This window comes from Panulirus ornatus, chromosome 66, assembly GCF_036320965.1.
Source record: "Panulirus ornatus isolate Po-2019 chromosome 66, ASM3632096v1, whole genome shotgun sequence".
In the NCBI taxonomy this organism is placed as follows: domain Eukaryota; kingdom Metazoa; phylum Arthropoda; class Malacostraca; order Decapoda; family Palinuridae; genus Panulirus; species Panulirus ornatus.
In genome coordinates, this window is record NC_092289.1 from 7,627,620 (window position 1) to 7,651,961 (window position 24,342).

A 24,342-nucleotide genomic window follows, 5' to 3' on the forward strand; every position below is an offset into this window, starting at 1 on the left:
ACGGAAGCTTTTTAATACCCAAGAACAAAACACTATAAAAAATGAAAAGTCAACTGTATTCATTTCCAAAGTGAGAAGTTATGAGCCACTGAATATGCAAGATACGGTGATGCACTTTTTCTGATTGAATAAAACACCAGTATTAGGTCTTTCCGCAGGCCTGTAACATTTTGAAGTTGAATTAAATCCCATTCTTCCTGACATCAACAATTGAGATATTTTCAGTGTGGTCCGCAGGCGGCAGCACCGTCGCCAGGTGGGCGCGCGGCAACAGCCTTCGTGTGGCAGGCAACTGCTACACATTCCTTTCATTTCCTGCCTTCTTTCGAAATAACATTTTAGGTACCATGCTTTGAATGAAAACATGTGTAGTAGCTGAATTACGTGGTGGTGCACTATAGACATGTCCTTCGCTCACTGATGCAGAAAATACTACCCAGAAACAAGGTACATTTGTGACGCACCCTCGTGTTCCCGCCACAATTTGGGAACAAGACACAGAGCATTGGTGCCAAGTGGGTAGGCTGGACGCTGACATTGACAATGTACAGGACGTGCCTCACGTCCTGTAGCCAATAAAATTGACTTCTCCTGAAGGGAGAGTAGTTGGGTAGCGTGGAAGGAAGGGCTTGAGAGTAGGGCGGGCGTCGGGGAGGGGGTTAGGGCGCCACACGTGGCAACAGGGTGCACCGTGCGCGTCGTTGAGTGGTCCCCGTGCAAAAGTAATCACGTTGCTCTTTCGCCATTTGCAGTAACCGGCCGTTGTGTATGTGTTGTAAATATACGTACGGAGTAAATTATAAATCATCGGCAAAAGTTAGTAAGTTGACAGTTCAGCAGTTTCGTAGTATTATGCATGTAGGTCGATTTCAACGGAAAATTAAGCCTTCCCACAAGGGCTGACAAGTAATACCAGGGTGAAATACCGTCTGGGTTACGAGAGGCTGCTGCAGTCGTCCGTTGAGACCGTTACAGTCTGCAGTGGATGTGTTGCTGGCTGCATTGCGATCGGCTCACGTGTTGACGCGGATATAAGTAAGATTTTGGAAGTGTCAGTCGATTTTTAAGTGAGAAATGTGGAGAGGTACGGAGGTAGGCGTTGTCGCTGGCAGTGTTTTGGCGGGAGAGCGACCCGTGAGACAGCTGCTGGAGCATGTGTTGTTGTTCCTGCTGTGTCACACCACTGTGACCTACCTCGTACACACCTCTAGCCCCACACCACTAGTTCATGACATCAGGGGAATTAACCGCCACAAGTGTCACTCCTTGCCGAAAGGGGGTTGGAAGTGGTCAGATATCCATGAAGGCCCCAGTTGTTGACCCAGTTTGAGAGTGAAGTCTTCAAGTGACATCGGCGTGGAATCATTCAAATTGCCTCGGTGTTCATTGGTATTGGTCGTTGCATGTAATGTAGTTACTTGCAGGACACTATCTACCACTATATATTTGTGAGAGTGACAGCTGACGATAAGAAAAAAAAAGCTTTGGAACCAGCAAAATATATCATCCGAGATATGAGAATTATTTGTCACCTGTGGATTAAATTTTGAAGATTATTTAAAGTGATGTGCCATAGAGTTTTATTAGGCTTCTCTGACTAGTCAACCATATTGCAGGTTACTGAGAGTCGTCTATCGTGATGCAAATGAAATCCTTAAAGTCTAACTGAGGGCGTTTGTGATGTAACAGTGTATTCATGGTGTCTTTGACTTCCTTACATATCAAATATATATATATATATATATATATATATATATATATATATATATATATATATATATATATATATATGAACTATGGTCAATTGTTGAAACATGGTTTATTGAACTTTGTTGACTTCATGTTGAACAGCAACACAAAAACATTTCATAATTGCCTGATAGTTTTGTTTTATTTTACAATTTGCAGCAATAATGATAGTTTTGCTTGAGAATTTCAGTTTAGTGATTTCCAAATTTTTGTGTTTATAGCCTTCATATCTGATTTTGGGTAATGGTAGTACAAGGCTTATTATTAACAGTTTCCTTACGGATATTTTATTATTTATATAGGATTGCTTGCTTTTATCCAACTTAGAGCAGTGTGTATGTTATTTTCTCATATCCATTCTTGGTAGTTATGAAATTATTATGATCTGTGTTAAGAATCTTAACCTTGCACACACAAATGAAAAATACAGCAAGATACTCTATTAAAAATTACCAGACTTACATGTGTACCCCTTGGTGGTACATGGGAGTATTATACCATCAAATTGTCAAATAGTTTTGTGGGATATATAATGTGCATTACAGGTTCAGCATATTTATTGGATTGAATAGTTCACACTTTTCAGCAAGTAGAAATCTTTTTTGGGGAAAAATGAAGCAGTTGTAAGAGAATGAGTTGATACTGACCCTGTAAAATATTACATAATCGTTATCTTCCTGGCTTTTTAGTTCCTGTTTGGGCACTGGGAACCACATAACACATGGGTACGTCGAATATATTGGAGGAATACTTTTTCTAAGCTGTTAGATATTTCTGATATCTTTATCTCTGCCAGGTTGGGGCTTAGCAAGCAAGATATTTACCTTAGATATGCCAGTTTATTTGTGATTTCAGTGTACATTGTATAAGATTTGGTAGAAATATCCTATAACATCCATGAAATGGAAGGGAATGAAAATTATGAGTTTTCACTGAAATGTTAAAGTGCTGTGCTTGTGTTGAAAGTTGGCTGTTTTCAAATTATTGTTCGAATCTTTGTAGTTACCCATTACAAATAGGTAAATACATAAAAGTTACACCTGGGGGAGATTCTTGGATGGTGATTAGCTAAGTTTGTGTTGGTTTGCTTTTAAACAAGCATCACTCGATGAAGTTCATTGTGGTTGCTGTACTTCCACTGGATGCTATAATTTTTTGTGTGAAAATTGTAGAATTTTCTTCTCGGCTGATTTCAAACTTTTTATAAAACACATAAGATGTATGTACAGTTTGGTAACAAATTATGTTTAAATGAACCACACATACAGCATAGTGACAGTGGTTTATCAGGCATGATTTTTTTTTCATATCGGTGGGTTGTCTTTATGAAACTGGATGAAAGTGCTTTATGAAAGTGATGTCTACACATTCTTGATTTCAGTGACAGTTTTTTTTTGTATCTTACAGTAAGAATATTATCATTGGAAGATTTGTAGTTGTGCTCTTGAAGAAATCAACAAGACCTTTGAAAGCCTCGCCTAACTCGTTTACATTTGAAAATTGTTATTATGTGTCATGGTTGATATAGACAGTATTTGACACACCCATGGTGGGAGTTCTTGCCAATTAGCAAAGAGATGAAGATACAGAAATGCCAGGCTATTGGTGGCACTTCCATCCAGCCTGGCAACATATAGTCACTTCTTATAGACTCCACTGGAAAGCCACAAATTTTGGTGTACTGCAGCATTAGCATCAGTTCTTGACAGTTAATGGAAAGTAGGTGATGTTTTTGTAGGTTCTCTTTGATTTGTAGAAGTGTCTCTTATTGTCTATAAACCCTGTGTTGTAATTGTTTGTAGTCTTTCTCATTGCCATTTTTTTTTTATCAGAAGATAAAACAAGCTTAAAATAATCATCACATGAAAAGTTATACTAGTTGTGTCTAGTTACATGAAGAAAGAGCTGTGAGCTTAGATTGATTTTTTAATTGTTAGTTATTAGCAGGTTTGGGCTTTTTTGTGATTGATATATGAAGGTTGGCTTTTTTTTTTTTTTTTTTTTTTTTTTTTTTTTTTTTTTGAGGAGCAGGTATATTTGGAATGATTGATAGCAGAGAAGATTAATGTGTTATACGATTTCAGTTGGTGGGCTTGGGTTTGATTAGATTGCCTATTATTAGTGGGATTGTTAGTGATATTGGCAATTAGTCATTATATCCTGCAGATAGACTTCTTATTTTTAGTGCAGTCAGAAGGTAGCCTTTGGAGTGTTAGTCCTGTTAGTGATTAGTGTTGGGATTCTTACTAATGAACAGTTTTTCCTGGGATTGTTATTTATATGTTTTGCCAGAGATTGAGTTAATTACGCAGGTAGGATGGGATTATAGCATTTATCCAAGAAAGATTGCAGTGCTTGCTAGGATAGTTTTCAATACTCTCTCCCCAAAGTAATGGGTAGTGGTGATTATTGATGTTACAACTGGACAAGAAGTGAGTTAATTTATTGCATTTGATAGGAGCATATAAGCATAATGTCTTACTTCATTGAGCTGTGTTCTTGTACATGAATGCAAGTTGTGACATACATTGCAGATATGAGTGTGGAAGTGCTTGAATTAATTGTTTTTGAAGGTGAATAGCTTTTTCAAAAAAATATGAGTAATATTCAGACAAGTCCTGTGAGTGGGACTGCAAGGTATTTTATGGTGTAGTTATGATAAAAGCTGCAGTAATAGTGAACTATTGTTTATAACTACATAGTTTATGGTGTAGTTAAAAGTTGCATTAGTGATGAACAGTAATAATCAGGCACCTTTTGTATAGAAATAAGAATTGATTTTGATAATTATTTGCTGAAGTTGTGCCTCCTTTTCAATTGAAAATTCAATAGAAATCATAGTTTTGAAGTTTGTATATCGAAACAAAGGGGTATATCATAAATGATATTATTCAGTGACAGCAGAGTAAGACTCGAAGTGGCAGAGGGGCAGAGAAGTGTGGGAGAGAAATATATAAAAAAGAAAACCTAATCTAACACAGTCTAGATTGCATTGCCATTGTAAGAAAAGCAAACCTAATTTAGCATTCAGATGTAAAGAATTGATAGGGCTTGTGAAAGCAGTTACTTTTAGGTAGTTAAGTATGATGCATTTACCCTACATAGAAATTAGTGGAATTATCGTCTTGCATTATAATGAAAGTGACACCAATACTGGCACCTGAAAACCACGTACATATGTGATATTGAAACCAGCTTAACTGTGAGAATATCATTGCCAAATGTCATCCTGAAACATCATGGATATTGTCTTACAAAGTAGTCATATCCAAATAGAGATCAGGTGCCGTAGCAAAAAAAAAAAATTTGCATGCCTTTCACTCTCCTACTTGTTCAAGCTTTGATTACTCTGAATCTTTTTCACACCATCCTTCCACTTTTAATTTGGTCTCCCCATTCTCCTTCCCCCCGCCACTTTGACACACTTGTATATTCTCTTTGTCGACCTTCCTTCACTCACAGTCCATATGTCCACACCATTTTGGCTCACCATCTTCAGCATTTAACCATTCATTTTATTACCACACCTCTTTCTTACACATTTATTACTTAATCAAACCACCTTAAACATCCCCCCTCCCCCCCCACACACACACACACACGCAGACAACACACAACATACATACACATATTGTGCTCATGCATTTTATTTCCAACACGTGTTCTTTTCCATGTAGGCTTATTAGTAGCCCTTGCTGTGCATCCATATAATGTTATTGGAACTACAAACTGTCAATAAATTTTTCAACTGCTACTTCATCACCACTTGCTGCTTCACCTATGACTCAAACATTGTGCAAGCTATATCTTTTAAATCTGTTCAACCAACCATGACTTACTGTGATGTAATCCTCTCCTCTCTCCTTCAGTCTCAAAAAGACTTTTAGCCTTCACCTGAATTGTTAGTAAGTTTAGTGGTACATGTTTTTGAACTTGATCTTCCATCCACAGCATTGACAACTTTTCCATTCCTTGGGTGGGCCCTTGTTATGTTTTTGTCCTAGACGTCATACTTGCCAGACTTTTTACTGCTTCACGTATTTTTTCTTTGTCCTTTAAAAGTATGGAGATCATTGAATGGCACAACTATAGACCATGTGGAATCACATTAACTTTTTCCTCCATCATGTTGGGTGATTACTTTCATTTTCCATTCAAAATCAACAATCAAGTGTTTTCTTTGGCTTGTTGCCAGATCTATCAACATTTTATGGGTTTTTCATATTGCCGTGATTGTCTGACATTCACTATTGCACTCGTGCAGCTGTTAGCACTGGCGGATATTCAGTCAAGTGTTTTGTTTTACATTCATGTATATTTTTTAATTTGGATTTTTTCTGGTCGTATGTGCGGATGGTCGTAAGTCATATATACGTACCTGCTCATACACGTACATGTCAACAAACACATAGACGTACACTTGTAAATATTCATACTCGCTTGCCTTCATCCATTCCTGGTGCTACCCCACCCCACAGGAAACAGTATCGCCACCCCTTATGTCAGTGAGGTAGAGCCAGGAAAACACACAAAAAAGACACCCAGTCTTAAGCTGTCATGTTGAATGCACCAAAACCATGAATCCCTACAGACATCCAGGCCCCATAAACCTTTCCATGGTTTACCTCAGATATTTCACATGCCCTGGTTCAGCCCATTGACAGCATGTAGACCTTGATACACCACATTGCTCTAATTCGCTCCATTCCTTACATGCCTCTTACCCTTCTGCATGTTCAGGCCGTGATCTCTCAAAATCTTGTCCTAATTCACTCCATTCCTTGCATGCCTCTTACCCTTCTGCATGTTCAGGCCATGGTCTCTCAAAATCTTTTTCACTCTATCCTTCCTCCAGTTTAGTTTCCTGCTTCTTGTTCCCTCCACCTCTGATACATATATCCTCTGTCAACCATTCCTCACTTAATCTCTCTCAATGTCCAAACCATTAAACACACCCTCTTCTGCTCTTGACCACACACTTTTTATTACCACACATTTCTCTTACCTTTCATTACTTGATCAAACCACCTTACACCACATATTGTCCTCATACATTTCATTTCCAGTACATCCGTCCTCCTCCGTCCAACTCTATCTTTAGCTCGTGCCTCACAACCATATAATATTTTTGGAACTACTATTCCTTCTGACATACCCATTTTTGCACTCTGAGATGACGTTCTCTCCACACATTCTTCATTGCTCCCAGAACCTTTGCCCCCACCCTCATCCTATGACTCATTTTCACTTCCATGGTTCCATTTGATTCCAAGTCCACTCCCTTATATCTAAAACACTTTACTTCCAGTTTTTCTCCATTCAAACTTGCATCTCAGCTAAGTTGTCCCTCAACCCTGCTGAATCTAATAACCTTGCTCTTATTCACATTTACTCTCAACTTTCACCTTTCACACACTTTTCCAAACTCAGTCACCAACTTCTGCAATTTCTCACTCAAATTAGCCATCAGTGAACAAGAAGTACTATCTAGGCCCTCTCATCCCCAACAGACTGCATACTCACTGCTGTCTCCAAAAGTCTTGCATTTTACTCCCTAAGCACTCCATCCTTAACTTAAACCACTATGGGGACTTAGACTCCCCTGCTGCAGACCTACCTTCACTGGGAACCACTCGCTTTCCTCTCTTCCTACTCATACACATGCCTTACACCCTTGATTAAAACTCTCTGCTTGTAGCAGCTTACCTCCCACACCATACACTCTTATGACCTTCCACAAAGCATCTCTATCCACCCAGTCAAATGCCTTCTCAAGATTCATAAATGCCACTTACAGATCCCTCTGTTTCTCTTGAGTATTTCTCACACATTCTTTTAAAGCAAATGCCTGATCCAAACATCCTCATCCACTTCTGAAACCACACTGCTCCTCCCCAATCTGATGCTCTGTACATGCCTTCATTTTCTTATTCAGTACCCTCACATGCAATTTTCTAGGAATGTTCAACAAACTTATTCCTCTTTAGTTTGAACACTTACCTTTATCCCCTTTGTTTCTGTACAGTGGCACTATACATGCATTCTGCCATTCACTAAGATCCGTACATACATTGAATATCCTTACCCATCAATCAACAACACAGTCACCCCCTTTGCCTCTGTACAGTGGCACTATACATGCATTCCACCATTCACTAAGATCTGTACATACATTGAATATCCTTACCAATCAGTCAACAACAGTCACCCCTGTTCTTAATAAATTCGTCTGCAATACCATCCAAACCCACCACTTTGCTGGATTTCATCTTCCACAATCTCCCTAACTCTTTCACTTCGCACACCACGCTAACTAAAACACCCTACATCTACTCTAATCAAACACATTCAAGAAACCTTCAAAATATTCACTCCAGCTACACCTCACTTCACCATTACCTGTATCACTTCCCTCCTTTCTCCCTTCACTGATGTTTCCATTTATTCTTATCTTCTGCATGTTATTTACCTCTTTCCAAACATCTTTTTATTATCCCTAAAGTTTAACGATATTCTCACCCCAACTCTCGTTCGCCCTCTTTTTCATCTCTCACCTTCCTCTTGACCTGCCACTCTTTTCTATACATCTCACGGTCATTTGCACTTCTTCCTTGCAAGTATTGTCCAAATACCACCTCTCTTTTCTCTTTCACTGATAACTTTACTTCTTCATCCCACCTTTTGCTGCCCTTTCTAACCTTCCCATCCCCACCTTTCTAGTGCTACATGCATCTCTTGCACATGCCATCACTGCCTAAACACACCCCATTCTTCACTCTCTTCTCATGTCATTTGCTCTCATCTTTTCCCATTCTTCATTAAATCTCTCATGGTACCTTTGCCTCCACAAGATAGTGATCAAACATCCCACCAACTGCTCCCCTCTCATCACATTAACATCCAAAAGTCTCTCGTTTACATGCCTATCAATTAACATGTAATCTAATAATGCCCTTTGACCAGCTCTGATACATACATATACTTATGTATATCTTTTTAAACCACGTATTCCTAATCACCAGTCTTTTTTCAACTCAAATCTTCACGCTCTTCATCATTTCCATTCACAACACTGAATATACACCAGTTACACCCTCACCTGCCACATTACTCATCTGCACATTAAAATCACCCAACACTAATACCTGGTATCATGCACCAAAGCCTCTTACTTACTCACCCATCTGCTCCCAAAATACTTGCCTCACAAGATCTTTCTTCTCATGACCAGGTACATAAGCACCACTAACCACCCATCTCTCCATCCATTTTCAGTTTTACCCAGATCATTGTAGAATTTATTTCCTTACTTTTTATCACACACTTCCACAACTCCTGCATTAGGAATAGTGCTACTCCTTCCTTAGCTCTTGTCTCATCACCAACCCCTGACTTTATTCCCAAGACTTTTCTAAACCATTCTTCCCCTTTACCTTTGAGCTTTGTTTTACTCATAGGGAGGACATCCAGGTTTCTTTCCTTAAACACACACTCTATCTCTCTTTTCATCTTGGTTACATCCACACACATTCAGACACCCCAGTCTAAGCCTTTGAGGAGGATAAGCACTCCCAACTTGATTCCTTCTGTTTCATCTTTTATATATTGACATACAGGAGTCCCACAGGAAACTGCATCACTACCCCCTACTTCAGTGTGGTAGCGCTAAGAAGACATATAAAAGGCCACATTCATTCGTGCTCAGTCTCTAGCAGTCATGTGTAATGCACTGAAACCACAGACCTTTCCATGGTTTACATCAGAATTTTCACATGCCCTGGTTCAGTCCATTGACAGCATGTCGACCCTGTATGTATTCCTTGCATGTGTGAGAAGGGGGCTAAAGGTTTTGGGAATGATGAAGAATGTTTAGAAGGAGAGAACGTGATCTCAAAGAGTAGAAATGGGTATGTTTGAAGGAATAGTAGTTCCAGCAATATTATATGGTTGCGAGGCATGGGCTGTGCCATGATAGGGTTGTGTGGAGGTAGGTGTATGTGTAGGAAATGAAATGTTTGAGGACAATATGTGATGAGATGGTTTGATCGAGCAAGTAATGGAAGGGTAAGAGAGATGTGTGGAAAGGAAAAAGTGTGTGGTTGAGAGAGCAGAAGAGGGTGTGTTGAAATGGTTTGGACACATGGAGAGAATGAGTGAGGAAAGGTTGACAAAGAGGTTATGTTTGTCAGAGGTGGAGGGACAGTGAGAAGTGGGAGACCATATTGGAAATGGAAGTATGGAGTGAAAAGGGTTTTTAGCAGTTGGGGCCTGAGCATAACGGGGGGTGAGAGGTGTGCAAGGACTTGAGTGAATTGTAATGATGTTGTATACCGGGGTTGACGTGCTGTCAGTGAACTGAACCAGGGCATGTGAAACATCTGGGGTAAACCATGGAAAGGACTGTGGGGCCTGGATGTGGTTAGGGAGCTGTTTTTTCGGTACATTATGCGTGACAGCTAGAGACTGAGTGTGAACAAATGTGGCCTTTTTGTTTGTTGTCCTGGCTCTACCTCGCTGAAGGAGGGGGTATCGATGATGTTTCCTGTGGGGCGGGGAAGCGACAGGAATGGATGAAGTTAAGCAAGTATGAATATGTACATGTATATATATGTCGTGTATATATATATATATATATATATATATATATATATATATATATATATATATATATATATATTATTATTATTATTTATTTTTATATTATACTTTGTCGCTGTCTCCCGCGTTTGCGAGGTAGCGCAAGGAAACAGACGAAAGAAATGGCCCAACCCCCCCCATACACATGTATATACATACGTCCACACACGCAAATATACATACCTACACAGCTTTCCATGGTTTAGGTATGTATATATATATATATATATATATATATATATATATATATATATGTGTGTGTGTGTGTGTGTGTATTAGTGGATGGGCCATTATTCGTCTGTTTCCTGGCGCTACCTCTCTGACATGGGAAATGGCAATCAAGTATGTTGAATACATATGAACTATATGTTCATGTATATGTATGTACATACATACAGCAAGAATCTTGTAGTACTAGGGAAAAACTACTCCATAGCAGCTTTATTGCTGCCTCAATCTCTTGTACAGATGTGTGTGTAAGACTTTGGTCATTACTTTGCAGTGAACCACTAGTTTGCACTTGGGTTTAGGTTAGGGCTGTTTCTTGGCTAGTCCATTAATAATTCACCTGTCATTTAGCCACTGTATAACAGACTAAGCAGTGTGGTAGGGAGTCTCTTCAATATAACAGACTTAGCACTGTAGTAGGGAGCCCCATCCTGCATGAGTATATTTGCATTTGCATTGAATCAGGTAAATGGTCAGTTAGTACACAGCTCCAGACCATAAGAAAGGGAGGGTGTTATACGGTTTTCTGTGTGCTGTGGCAGGTGCTTGTCTGCGTGGGGTAGTCTATATGCCCTCCCACTGGTGTTTCCAGCCATTGTATATTTTGATTTGTCACTCCATGATATGGTCCTTGGTGTTTCCTGGTCCTAAACACTGTATTTCATGCAAAATTTCACTTATTTATGTTTCTTGGTTGCTGTCAGTTGAGGTTTACCTTGGCCATGAAAACTACAAAATCCTTAGTCATTATGAAATAACTTTTTAACACTTTTTTTGTGATTCATGTTTGAATGAGAGGGCAATTAGGGTTCCGCTTGTTTTCTTGCGCCGTCAGGGATGGGTAGGCCTTAACTTGTCATGCAAGCATTTATGGGTCTTGGGATATGTTAATCTTGAGAAGAGGAGCTGGTAAAACGAACCCCCCCCCCCCCATTCCTTAAACCACTTGATCAATCATTGGACACTGCTGGCAGACACCTTTCTGCTCAGTGATATGTTTCAAATTATGATCCATTGTAACTCTCCCTAGTATAATGGGATGGCAATTGCAGGCAAATGAGAAAAATGCCCAACATGTGGAGAAAGACAGAACAGATAAGAGCCCCATATGAGGTTGCTAGGCACAAATTGATGGTTGTGACGCATTATCACATTATTGTCAAGCATATTATTAGCGCAGTCGATGCACACCATAACATGCTTAACAGACATGAAACAATTTTCAATGGCCCTTTTGCACCTTAACTTTTGGCGCATTCAGTTGCCCTTGCGCTCGGTTGGCATAAAAAAATTATGCCATTTCTTTGCTGTTATTGTTATTAATGGTGACACCCACTGGATTCAAAGCAATACCCATTGAAGGACAGTAACTTAAAGCAGCTTAACATGGGTTGGAGATGATCATTTCCAAGCACCGTATTAGCAATTATGTTATCTGTCCTAAGGTTATGTTGTTTAACATGTTTCATATTTTTTACATTATTTAACTCCATATCTTCTCAGATCTTTGCAATCTTTCCCATGATTTATTTGATATTCATTCCGTGAAAATTCCCAGACAGTATTGCAGTGGTAATAAAATCCTCTTTTCACATATCTCGATACTGTATTGGGTTTTACATAGTAAGAGTTTAACCAAAGCTGATTTTTTCTCCAGCGCATGTAGAAATAGTCTTTTTTCAGAGTACATTAAAAGATTAATATTTTTAGAATCATATTATTTACAAGATGCTTATAAAAGGATTTCTTGTACACAATTTTTTTTGAGAAATATGATTAGATAACTTGCATGGGCTGTCACTTTGTGAGTACATGTATAACCAAAATTTGTCATTTCTTACCACCCACACTTGTATTTTTCTGAATATTATTTCATATATTACTTAATGTATTGATATGATTATCTGCTGATGCATTTTTCAAGTCATTTATGTATTGATTTAGTTATATGCTAATGCATTTTTCAGATAACTTTTATCGCTATGCACCATGCCTCACCTCTTATGTGCAAGCATGCACTTAGTACTGTCAAATGGCCTTACCTCCTTGACCTTTTGGCCAGTAATCATTCAATATGCATCCAAGATATCTTTGTAATGTTTATATTATTTGCCAGTCACAGCTCTAGGCTGTCAGCATGATCATGATTTCTACAAATGATAGCAAAGAAAACCACTGACAGGCCAATGGGGTTCAATGCATGCTCCAAATAGTGGGCAGTCATTTGTTTCTCAGGGATACTTGACTGAAGTGGGCTGCAAGGTGATTGAATCTCACCATTACATGAAATAGGATATTTCACGGAAGGATGACAGTATTAAACCACGTTTTGTGAAGAAGTGGAGCACCTGCAAAGTACTACATACAGTACAAATACAGTGGTGCAGTTCAGTTGGTAATACATGTAATACCTCAGCTGTGTATTTTCAGCTGAATGACATCATAGATTGAATTTTTTTATTTATTATATTTACAAGTTAAAGAAGTTAATGCATTTAACGTGGCTGCAGGTGATCATGTTGCTGGTGGGTGGAAGGTAATATTTATAAGTATTTGAATCCATTTATGACTTCTTACATGTAGTAATAACCTTTATGATTATATATATATTTTTTATTTTAGTAGAAAAGGTGATTTGATGAAATACAGTAGTGAAATTGTTTTCTTCCATGTATGTTGTAGGGAAAATTGATTCAGTTTTATGTTTTGTATTTCCACAGTTTACAAATTGATTTTTTTTTTTTTTTTGTTAAAATTTTTCATTTCCCCTTTTACTTTGATTATGGGAACCTAGTGCCACCAAGGTCTAGAACTGATTGCTAAATGTAGACTTTAACTGTAAATCATGAGTTAAGGCATGTACAGTAGATCACATTAAGGAATTTTCCCTGGTGAGATAAGTGTTCCAGATGACTTAGGAAATTTGGTAATACTGTGCATGTCACTGCGTCATAAAATAATATGAAATTTGAGGACTTTGGGTTGAATTTTCTTGTATAATTTATTGTCGGTACATCACTGAATTTTTGTTGTCGTGGAGATCTCATCCAGCCGTCTTAGGACTTTCAAGGAAACTTATGTCCAAACCTAAATAAAACTAAATATCAGATAGGTGGCTGCAAGTCAGGAATGGTTAATGAACTAGAATTTAGGCAACACTTTGCAAGTTAGAAAAGGGGATTTTGTATCTGCTTTGTCATGTGTTCTATTACTGGCAAAGTTGAATCATGGTAGTTCATCCTTTATCATGTATGTTTGGGATTAAAGATGTTATATAAAGCTTAGGTTTGGAGTAGAGAATTGAGGCAAACTTGAATTTTGTGGGTAAAGAGTTTGGCTTAATAATTTGTGACAGTAGAATTTTTACCGAAATCCTGATCACTATTTTGTTCTGCTTACTCATGATTTTTTGTAGTTAGGATATTTGCTATATTGGATTTACTTGCATGATAGGTTTGTCATTACAGTGGGGCAGTGCAGTGCTTGAGTATTAGTTGTATGAATTTGTGTACAGAAGTTGAATTCTTGCTGTAAGCCATTGTCAGATTTTTTCATAGAAGATGAGTTATACTTATGATACAATACTCTAGTATTGGAACTTTGATAGTAAAGTTGTAATTTTAATTTTTTATTTTTATTTATTATACTTTGTCGCTGTCTCCCGCGTTTATGAAAAGTTGTGAATCTAATTATATTCCAGTTTATGAAAAGTTGTGAATCTAAATATATTCCTGTTTTATATTTTTATTTAAACTAAACATGAATGGAGAATCTTTTATTTTCTCAGAGCTGTTTGATATATTACAAAGATTCTATCGTGACAGTATACACAGCACGAGTATGATAATTGCTAATTTCAAAATTTGTTTTAATTCACTCCTGGTGGATGGGGATTTTAAGCCAAATGAAATGGGTAAATGTAATATTAGAACAAGTTAGATTTAATCAGATGTTTCACACAAAAACCCTTCAATTCACTCCCGGTGGATGGGGATTTTAAGCCAAATGAAATGGGAAAATGTAATAATAGAACAAGTTAGATTTAATCAGATGTTTCACACATAAACCTTTCTCTGGAGTCCTTATGACCTAATCATAAGGTGGGATAGGAACATACAGAATAGTATTGCTGTTGTTGGTTAACACACAAATCTTGCCAAACTTGACCTGCTCTAATTTGTATGATGATATTGGGTGTGAACCCATGTAACCGAAACTTAACCAGTTCTAGGTAAGGTGTCCTTTTTTTGACGAAGTCAAATGAACTTTTTTCTTGAAGGATCTAGAGATCAGTTGCTTGTAGATAATAAGAATTTTTCCCCTGCTTTTGACATGCATGTTTGAAGTTCGATTCTGCAAGGTATCTTGCTTAAAAAAATCCTAAACCAGTTTTTAGAACTAGAATCTCTTCACTGTCTTCCATTGATATGAATGTGTACTTAGGCAAAGGTTCTATAAATTGTGTGGAATGATTACAGTAAAATGCTTAATTCCTTCAGTTTCCAGACCTTTGTGTGCACTCCATCAATCTGTATATAACTACTATTGTCACACTGTAGTTAGGGCATTGCAGTAGAAGCTTATGCGTCCCTCAAGAATGCTGAGCTGGCTGTATTTGCTATGAGGTGCATGAGTGCCACATTATCATCTCTGACTGGATGATTATTCCACAGTCTTCCTAGCTGAGGCTTATGTGCCCCTCATGAATGCTGGGCTGGCTGTAATTGTTGTGAAGTGCTCAAGTTCCTCTGGATCATATCTGACAGGATGATTCCTCCACAGTCATTCTAGACTTGGTTTGAAATGATTTATGGCTGGGCTGGTAATGACATCATGAGGTAAGGAATTCCATATGTTGATGAGGCATAGAATGAAAATTCTGTGGTTCTAGATACTTGGCTTATTTGAATAATATTTTTTGTACAATTTATGATATTTCATGTGGAAAATAGGATGTGGTGAAGTATGAAAAACTAACTGAATTTGAATTAAGTGACCTAACATGAGTCCTTTAATGTATCGCATTGGTCATGATTTGCATTCCATTTTATGTTGCTGTAATACAAAACTAAAACTAAAAAGTAACCATCTATGGTACATTTTCCTCTCCAGTGTAACTAGAACCACAGTGTTTTATATATTTTTTTTCTGGCTCATTGAAAAGGAATTGTAGTGTAGTATAGCATGCTTTATGGCTCAGTTTTGTAGTATGTATTTTTCTGTGTTTATAGCGAAGAAGTTTTTAGGGGGTTCATGCCTTGTAAAATGCATGTAATTTATGTAAGCAGTCAGATTTAAATTAGTTTGATTTAATAATAGTAGATACTGCTTGCATTCAGTATAGGGGAGTTAATAAAATGTGGAAAGAGCTTGGAAATTCTTGAGACAGTTTTAGCATAAAACATATCTTGCAGGTGTTGTTTAAACAAGGGCAGGATATTGATATTAATGATATTGTGAATGATGTTATAGGGTGTTGGTAATGTCTAGGTAACAATTCCAAGTTTCTTGTCGTCTCTGGGCAAAATTCTAATGTTCCGTGAAAAATTGCATAAAGATTATTCACTACTTGATTTAAATGCATTGAGATCTCTTTCACTGTAATTTGGCTGGTTAAGTAGCTAGGATTGTCATTCCATAGTAAACCTAGACCTCTTCCACTTTTTTTTTTTTTTTGCACGCTCCCTGAGGAGTAATTATCATCAATTCTTAACTCCAGAGCCTCCATGTTCTCTAGTTATTCAAGTAATATTGAAATCTCTAAAACTTGGTAACTTAATTTCAGTGATAACTTTAATCTTTGTAATTACTAAACCTGATATTGTATTGATTTTTCATCAGAACACGTTTTCAATCGTTTAACTGCAAGTACAGTGTTAGGATTGGGGCTTTGGCACATTATTTTGTAGATGATTAGGGACTCAGTGTCCATATTTCTCTATCACTGTCTTTCTTTGTAAAAAACAAACAAACTGATTCTAATGGTTTTGAGTTGATCTGTTTGTATTGTCGATATTGTGTGTGCATATATACAACAGTCAGATATTGATTATGCAAAACAAGGATATTCATTTATAAAGACTTTGGCATTGACTGTTTTTAATATTAATACTTTTATATTGTAGAATAGGTATTGATTATTGTAACCCATGTCGTGTGCAATCCCCCCTTTGAATAATATGCAGAAAAAGAGCAAAACACCTATTTCTTCCATACTTATTTCCATACTTATTTTGCTTTTTCCATGGTTGCTATTTCCATTTTTAGCAAGGTTTTGCCTGGAACAGACATAGAAATGGCCTTCTTTACTCACATCCATTCTCTAACTGTTACGTGAAATCACTGAAAATATATCCCCGTATCCACACCCAGTGGAAAGTTGTTAGAAGCAGTGAAAAGTTTTTATCGAGGATGTAAGGCATGTGTACGTGTAGGAAGAGAGGAAAGTGATTGGTTCTCAGTGAATGTAGGTTTGCGGCAGGGGTGTGTGATGTCTCCATGGTTGTTTGATTTGTTTATGGATGGGGTTGTTAGGGAGGTAAATGCAAGAGTTTTGGAAAGAGGGGCAAGTATGAAGTCTGTTGGGGATGAGAGAGCTTGGGAAGTGAGTCAGTTGTTGTTCGCTGATGATACAGCGCTGGTGGCGGATTCATGTGAGAAACTGCAGAAGCTGGTGACGGAGTTTGGTAAAGTGTGTGGAAGAAGAAAGTTAAGAGTAAATGTCAATAAGAGCAAGGTTATTAGGTACAGTAGGGTTGAGGGTCAAGTCAATTGGGAGGTGAGTTTGAATGGTGAGAGGCTGGAGGAAGTGAAGTGTTTTAGATATCTGGGAGTGGATCTGTCAGCGGATGGAACCATGGAAGCGGAAGTGGATCATAGGGTGGGGGAGGGGGCGAAAATTTTGGGAGCCTTGAAAAATGTGTGGAAGTCGAGAACATTATCCCGGAAAGCAAAAATGGGTATGTTTGAAGGAATAGTAGTTCCAACAATGTTGTATGGTTGCGAGGCGTGGGCTATGGATAGAGTTGTGCGTAGGAGGATGGATGTGCTGGAAATGAGATGTTTGAGGACAATGTGTGGTGTGAGGTGGTTTGATCGAGTAAGTAACGTAAGGGTAAGAGAGATGTGTGGAAATAAAAAGAGCGTGGTTGAGAGAGCAGAAGAGGGTGTTTTGAAGTGGTTTGGGCACATGGAGAGAATGAGTGAGGAAAGATTGACCAAGAGGATATATGTGTCGGAGGTGGAGGGAACGAGGAGAAGAGGGAGACCAAATTGGAGGTGGAAAGATGGAGTGAAAAGGATTTTGTGTGATCGGGGCCTGAACATGCAGGAGGGTGAAAGGAGGGCAAGGAATAGAGTGAATTGGAGCGATGTGGTATACAGGGGTTGACGTGCTGTCAGTGGATTGAATCAAGGCATGTGAAGCGTCTGGGGTAAACCATGGAAAGCTGTGTAGGTATGTATATTTGCGTGTGTGGACGTGTGTATGTACATGTGTATGGGGGGGGTTGGGCCATTTCTTTCGTCTGTTTCCTTGCGCTACCTCGCAAACGCGGGAGACAGCGACAAAGTAAAAAAAAAAAAAAAAAAAAAAAAAAAAAATCCACACCCAGTCTTGTCAACTCATGATGTATACCCCTTTGATCTCCCTTTTAGCAAATCTTGTGTTACTCTCAGTACCTGATGGCTGCACATTCCCATGTCGAACATTATCTGTATGGTGTTTTCTTTGTCTCTTCAGTATAATCCCATTTTCCTGACTTCCTTTACTTTTTGATTGGAATATATCATTTTTAGTATAATCCCATTTTCCTGACTTCCTTTACTTTTTGATTGGAATATATCATTTTCAGTATAATCCCATTTTCCTGACTTCCTTTACTTTTTGATTGGTATATATCATTTCCATTGCTTCCAGTAAATTTTCAAGTTATTCACACTTCTTAGATTTTCTCACTTCATTGTTTGAAAGGTGGTTTTTGATCTCAAAGATCATCACAGACCTGTGTTTTAATAGACTTCCCATGCACGTTCCCCTCATTTTTATTGTGGCATATTGTTATGATGTGTCTGGCAGTCATGCTATTTCCTCTTCCTTGCCCCTTTAACTGATACAATTTAGTATCTGCTTTTTTGTCATTTCAATGCAGGTCTTAAACTACCTGTACTCCATTTAAGTTTCCCTCTCGTTGCATTTCACTGTAGCAATTAATATTTCAGATGCCTGTTTCCTCTTGGAATTCCCATCCAGGGGGTGGCCATGGCATAAGAGTCTCCATTTATCCCTGTCCTTACATGACTTCCTCGTATACACCATTCCACATATTCTTCCCCCATTTCTCTCCGAGTACTTTTCCACTCTATTCCCCCATGTCACAGGTGGTCTTCTTGTCACACCAATGTATGCGTACTTTCATATGCTCTCATTGTAAACCCGTATGTCAGTTTGTGTTTTGTCTCTGGCTATACGCAGCTTTCTCAGCAATCCTCTCTATTTCTCTACACTCCTTACATGCTTTGGAACCCTTACATCTTATTTCTCCCATTTTTTTAGTTTTGCGGTTTTTATGTAGCATCCTATCTCCAAGTGTACTTACAGCCTCTCTGGCAAATCCTATCCTGTGCTATACTCTGCTTAGGTGTTCCAGAATACTCAGTATCTTTACACTAAGGTTCCCCATGGGTGATTTAAGCTGTTTGGTTTTCCTCAGTGGTAGACTCTACCCTTATCTGGATATCAGTCATCATTCCTAGGTTTCAGTTTCTCAGCTTTGTTGTTTTCATCAGTATTAGAATTAGCTGTTAGATTTTTGTATGTCATCCTTATATAGATTGTCCTCCCTCATGGTAACATTTCTTAGTATACAATTTTTTTTTTAATTCCCATGACTGTTTTACAGTTCTTTTACCTTTATTGTGTTCACAGTTTTATGTTTCCAAGCTGTATCCACCAGTGTCTTCACCTTTTCCTACAGATGGCATATTCTGTAGATAATATATCACCGTTTACCTCTTTGTGAGGGCTTTCAGTTGTCACTTCTTCCAGTGCCTTACTCTCTGATAACCCCTTTATCATTTTCATTTTCCTTGCTTTACTTCCCATTTTCTTCCTTCCCTTTCCTACTTTGTTTTTTACCAAAATTAAATTTGTTGTGGCTATGTAATACTAGTGGACTGGATCTATTAAATGTCAGCTGGTTCAGCTGAGTGGCTTTTGAAAAATCCAACTTGATAAATGTAACTCCCCAGATGTTAAGTTTATTTGTGTCCAGTTCCTAAGAAATGTTAACTCTCCAGTCATACCAATTTCCCCTTGTTGCCTTCTTTTTTTTTTTTTCAAGCTTATTTTGTCTAGATTAATGGCGTTAGTGTTCTCTCTGAGTGGCTGAAAGCAGGGATGATTTTTTTCCTTCAAATTTTACATCAAAAACAGTTTTCCCAGCTATGAAGCTGGTTGCAAGATTGTTTCAATCTGTTCAGTTTTACTTCTGATTTTCCTCATTTTTTGCATATTTTGCATTAAAGTGCTGGCCTAAAAGATTCTTGAGGCTTTGTGGGCTTGTAATGTTACTTGGATTGTAAGGATGATTGTATTTGCTTAATTGCTCAGAATTACTGAAATGTGTTTCCCAATTTTGAAACTGAAGTTCCTTTCCTATCAGCAGCTTGTTTAAGTATTCTCTCGTATTTTCTTAATTTTTACAAGGTGTTTCTTATGTTCTTTGGTAGATTACTTCCCAACAACAAAGGTACCTAGTCATTGCCTTTGTATGTATGTATTTATACACAACAAAATGACTTGACAAGTGCTGAACAACTGCTTTTATCAATATAGTCTTAAATACCAGACTCCCACCACCCCCTTTATTTTTTTAAGTGCTTCAGTCACAGACAAAAGTCCACATCAAGGCTGGGCCTAAATTGAAATAGAGAATTATGAAACAGAAAGAAGGGAATGTATATACAAATTTTGGAGGAAAAAGAAGGGAATGTATATACAAATTTTGGAGGAAGTGAATGACCTGTCTTTGGAAATGTGCCAGGTCATAGTTATTGTGGAAGAGCATGGGAAGGCAGAGATTCCCAAAGCTTCTATAAATAGGTATCAAAACAGCCCACCCTTGAGTTGCTGATGGCCACACAGTAACCATGTGGTGGGGGCACACAAGCAGCCAGCTGTTTGGAACAAAACCCAAAGCAAGACCTATAGAAGAGGGAAAGTGAACCAATAGCGTGGCATAGGGAAAGGATGTCAGCTTTGGGAGTTAGCGTGGTACAGTTTATAATTTGGATTGCTTTCGACTCAACTCTGTCAAGTAAGCATACAGAGTTAGAACCACCCTAAATGTGAGAGCAGTACTCCCATACAAGGATGAATCAGTCCCTTGTATAAATGGAGCAGATGAGAGAAGAGGGAGCAGAAATGAAGGATGTGGATGAATGCAACGGTGAGTCGTCAGCATATTAGTGCATTGGATTAATTTTTGGGGAGTAAATTGTTGAAAAAAGGGAGGAAAATTGTAGAGGACATGACAGAACCTTGAGGGACACTGCTGTTGATGGAGAAAAGGGGGAGGGTGATCCATCATGAACCACAAAGATAGATCAGCCAGAGAGGAAGCTAGATATGAAGGAGCAAGTGAGGGAGGGAAACCAAAAGGGGAGCTGAAAGGTGAGACCCTGATGCCACACTCTGTCAAAAGCCTAACATATGTCAATGGCTATGACATATGATTCACCAAAATCTTTTAGGAATGATGACCAGACATTAGTAAGATGGGAAAGGATATCATCAGTGGATCTCACCTAATGGAATCCATAATGGTAATCAGAGAGAAGACTGATTTTTGAAGTGTTTGAAAATACGAGAGTTAAGGAGGGATTTAAAGACTTTGGAAATGGTAGTCGTCAAAGCAATATAATGATGTTTAGAGGAGTCACAGTGGTCACCTTTCTCAGGGATGGGATGTATCATTACATGTTTCTAAGAAGGAAAGGTTTTGGTTTTTGATCAGAAATGGAACAGATGAGCAATGCAGGTGCAAGTTCAGTGACACATTCTTTCAGTACGTGGTTATGGATGCCTTTAGGACCATAGACCTTGCTTGTGTCTAATGAAAGAAGCACTTTTTGGACAGTTTAAAAAGATATTATGGGAGGAGGCACAGGATTCATAAGATGGAGCATCAGGTGGTGAAGGAATATTAAAGTTATCCAAGGTGGAGTTAGAGGAGAAACAGGAACTAAAGAGAGTTGCTTTGTCTGTGGGAGAGACAGCTACAGTACCGTTAGAACGGAAGAGTGAAGGAAAGGTAGAGCAACAGAAGTTGTTAGAGGTGCCCTTAGCTAAAGACCAGAAAGACCTGTCAGTGGATGATGAGGCGAGTTTTCACACTTCCTTTGGATAAAGGAACTTTATCTCACAGATAACATGCTTGCAGTGATTAAAGCTGAATAGGAGCCAGAGGAAGGAGAGTTTTCCAAGCCGGATATTCCTGATCCCTTCTCTGAATGGTGTTAGAACAGGAACCATTGAACCATGGATTGGATGAAAAGGTCATCAAGGAAGAAGATGGGTATGAATTTTCCTTTCAGCAAGAATAACCTCTGCTTTACATTTTGTGGGGACAGAAGTATTACCACATGAGAGAGTAATTTACCCAAGGAAAGTCAGAAAAGAAGTCACATAATTTATTCCAGTCAGCTTTGTTGAGGTACCAGTATTTGTGCTTAAAAGGGCTGCTATAGGGGAAGGTGCCATTAGAATAGGTTAAATCATCTGAAACCACACTTCCCAGACATATGTTAGTTGCACTTTTTAAACACCACCCCATCAGACATACAATCATCTGAAACCATACTTCCCAAACATGTGAGAATTGCACCTTCCCATCCCATCTTTGCAACATTACAAATGCTGATTCAATATCTCACTGAGCCTCCTGTGCCTATAAGCCCAGAATGCAGCTTCCATACTGAAATACTCAGAACACTTGATCGTAAATTGTCCAGTACTTGCCTCGCACAGCATGACCACATTCAGCGTATGGGCTCATTCAGGCTATTTTTTTGAACTCTGTGGGAGCTCCAGTTGAATAGGTTTCTGTGGTAGGAAGGCATTGGTGAATTATTCCTTGTTGTATTTGCTCAAATGAGAGAAAGCATTTAGAAACATTCTAATGACAGGATTGGCCAATTTATTTGATACTTAATTTTTTTTTAAAGAATGCTGAACTGCCTAACTCTTGATTCATAAGAAAAATGTAATGGATTTGATAATTTCTGTGCACTGTAGGTAGTGCCAGGAAAAGATGAAGAAAAGGCCTCACTCATTCATGTCTATCCTATAACTAACTGTTATGTGTAATGCATTGAAACCACAGCCCCTTTATCCACAACCAATCCTGACAGGCCTTTCCATGGTTTTACCACAGTTGCATCACATGCCTTTCCCCTCCCCTTTTTTTTTTTGTAAATTCTTGATTCATAAGAAAGTGATTTTGATATGCATTGTCTACCCTTTTATAGGTATTATAAAGTGATTTCTCTTTAAATGCATTAGGGAAGGCTCAGAAATCAGTTGCACACTGAAAAGCCTACTTCACATTGGCTTATCGAGTAAATACTTAGCTCTGAATTTATATGAATTGAATAATGGTTTTGACATTTCTTCTGCACCTAATATGTTTTTCCCTTTGGATGTATCAGCTGGTAAATAATGTTTTTCTAAAGCTAAAAATTGTTAGCTCATAAACCAAAGAAACAATAATGTGGATATTTTTTTGAGAACCTGTTTGCCAGTGATGATGAGAGCCGGCAAGGCTGCGGGTTTGGATGGTATTGCAGTGGAGTTTATTAAAAAAAGGGGGTGACTGTATTGTTGACTGGTTGGTAAGGATATTTAATGTATGTATGACTCATGGTGAGGTACCTGAGGACTGGCAGAATGCTTGCATAGTGCCATTGTACAAAGGCAAAGGGGATAAGAGTGAGTGCTCAAATTACAGAGGTATAAGTTTGTTGAGTATTCCTGGGAAATTATATGGGAGGATATTGATTGAGAGGGTGAAGGCATGTACAGAGCATCAGATTGGGGAAGAGCAGTGTGGTTTCAGAAGTGGTAGAGAATGTGTGGATCAGGTGTTTGCTTTGAAGAATGTATGTGAGAAATACTTAGAAAAGCAAATGGATTTGTATGTAGCATTTATGGATCTGGAGAAGGCATATGATAGAGTTGATAGAGATGCTCTGTAGAAGGTATTAAGAATATATGGTGTTGGAGGTAAGTTGTTAGAAGCAGTGAAAAGTTTTTATTGTGGATGTAAGGCATGTGTACGTGTAGGAGGAGAGGAAAGTGATTGGCTCTCAGTGAATGTAGGTTTGCGGCAGGGGTGTGTGATGTCTCCATGGTTATTTAATTTGTTTATGGATGGGGTTGTTAGGGAGGTGAGGTGAATGCAAGAGTTTTGGAAAGAGGGGCAAGTATGCAGTCTGTTGTGGATGAGAGAGCTTGGGAAGTGAGTCAGTTGTTGTTTGCTGATGATACAGCGCTGATGGCTGATTCGGGTGAGAAACTGCAGAAGCTGGTGCCTGAGTTGGTAAAGTGGTGACTGAGTTTGGTAAAGTGCATGAAAGAAGAAAGCTCAGAGTAAATGTGAATATGAGCAAGGTTATTAGGTACAGTAGGGTTGAGGGACAAGTCAGTTGGGAGGTAAGTTTGAATGGAGA

At 38.4% G+C, this 24,342-nt stretch overlaps 1 protein-coding gene across 22 annotated transcripts in view; it reads left to right on the forward strand.

Moving 5' to 3' along the window:
• Positions 1–429: 429 nt before the first annotated feature.
• The window catches only part of LOC139746769 (heterogeneous nuclear ribonucleoprotein R-like), a 559,781-nt gene continuing 535,868 nt past the window's right edge, over positions 430–24,342 (forward strand). For 9 of the 22 annotated variants that reach the window (XM_071658286.1, XM_071658299.1, XM_071658301.1 and 6 more), the window contains exons 1-2: positions 676–820; positions 15,288–15,452. Coding sequence is in view for 8 of the 22 variants with exons in the window: in XM_071658285.1 (XP_071514386.1) it covers positions 15,418–15,452 (35 nt within the window). In the remaining 14 variants the exon portion in view is untranslated. Of the gene's footprint in view, positions 448–669; positions 821–906; positions 1,036–1,364; positions 1,390–15,287; positions 15,453–24,342 lie in introns of those variants that run through there. The other 13 variants (XM_071658282.1, XM_071658297.1, XM_071658281.1 and 10 more) reach the window with 13 other exon arrangements.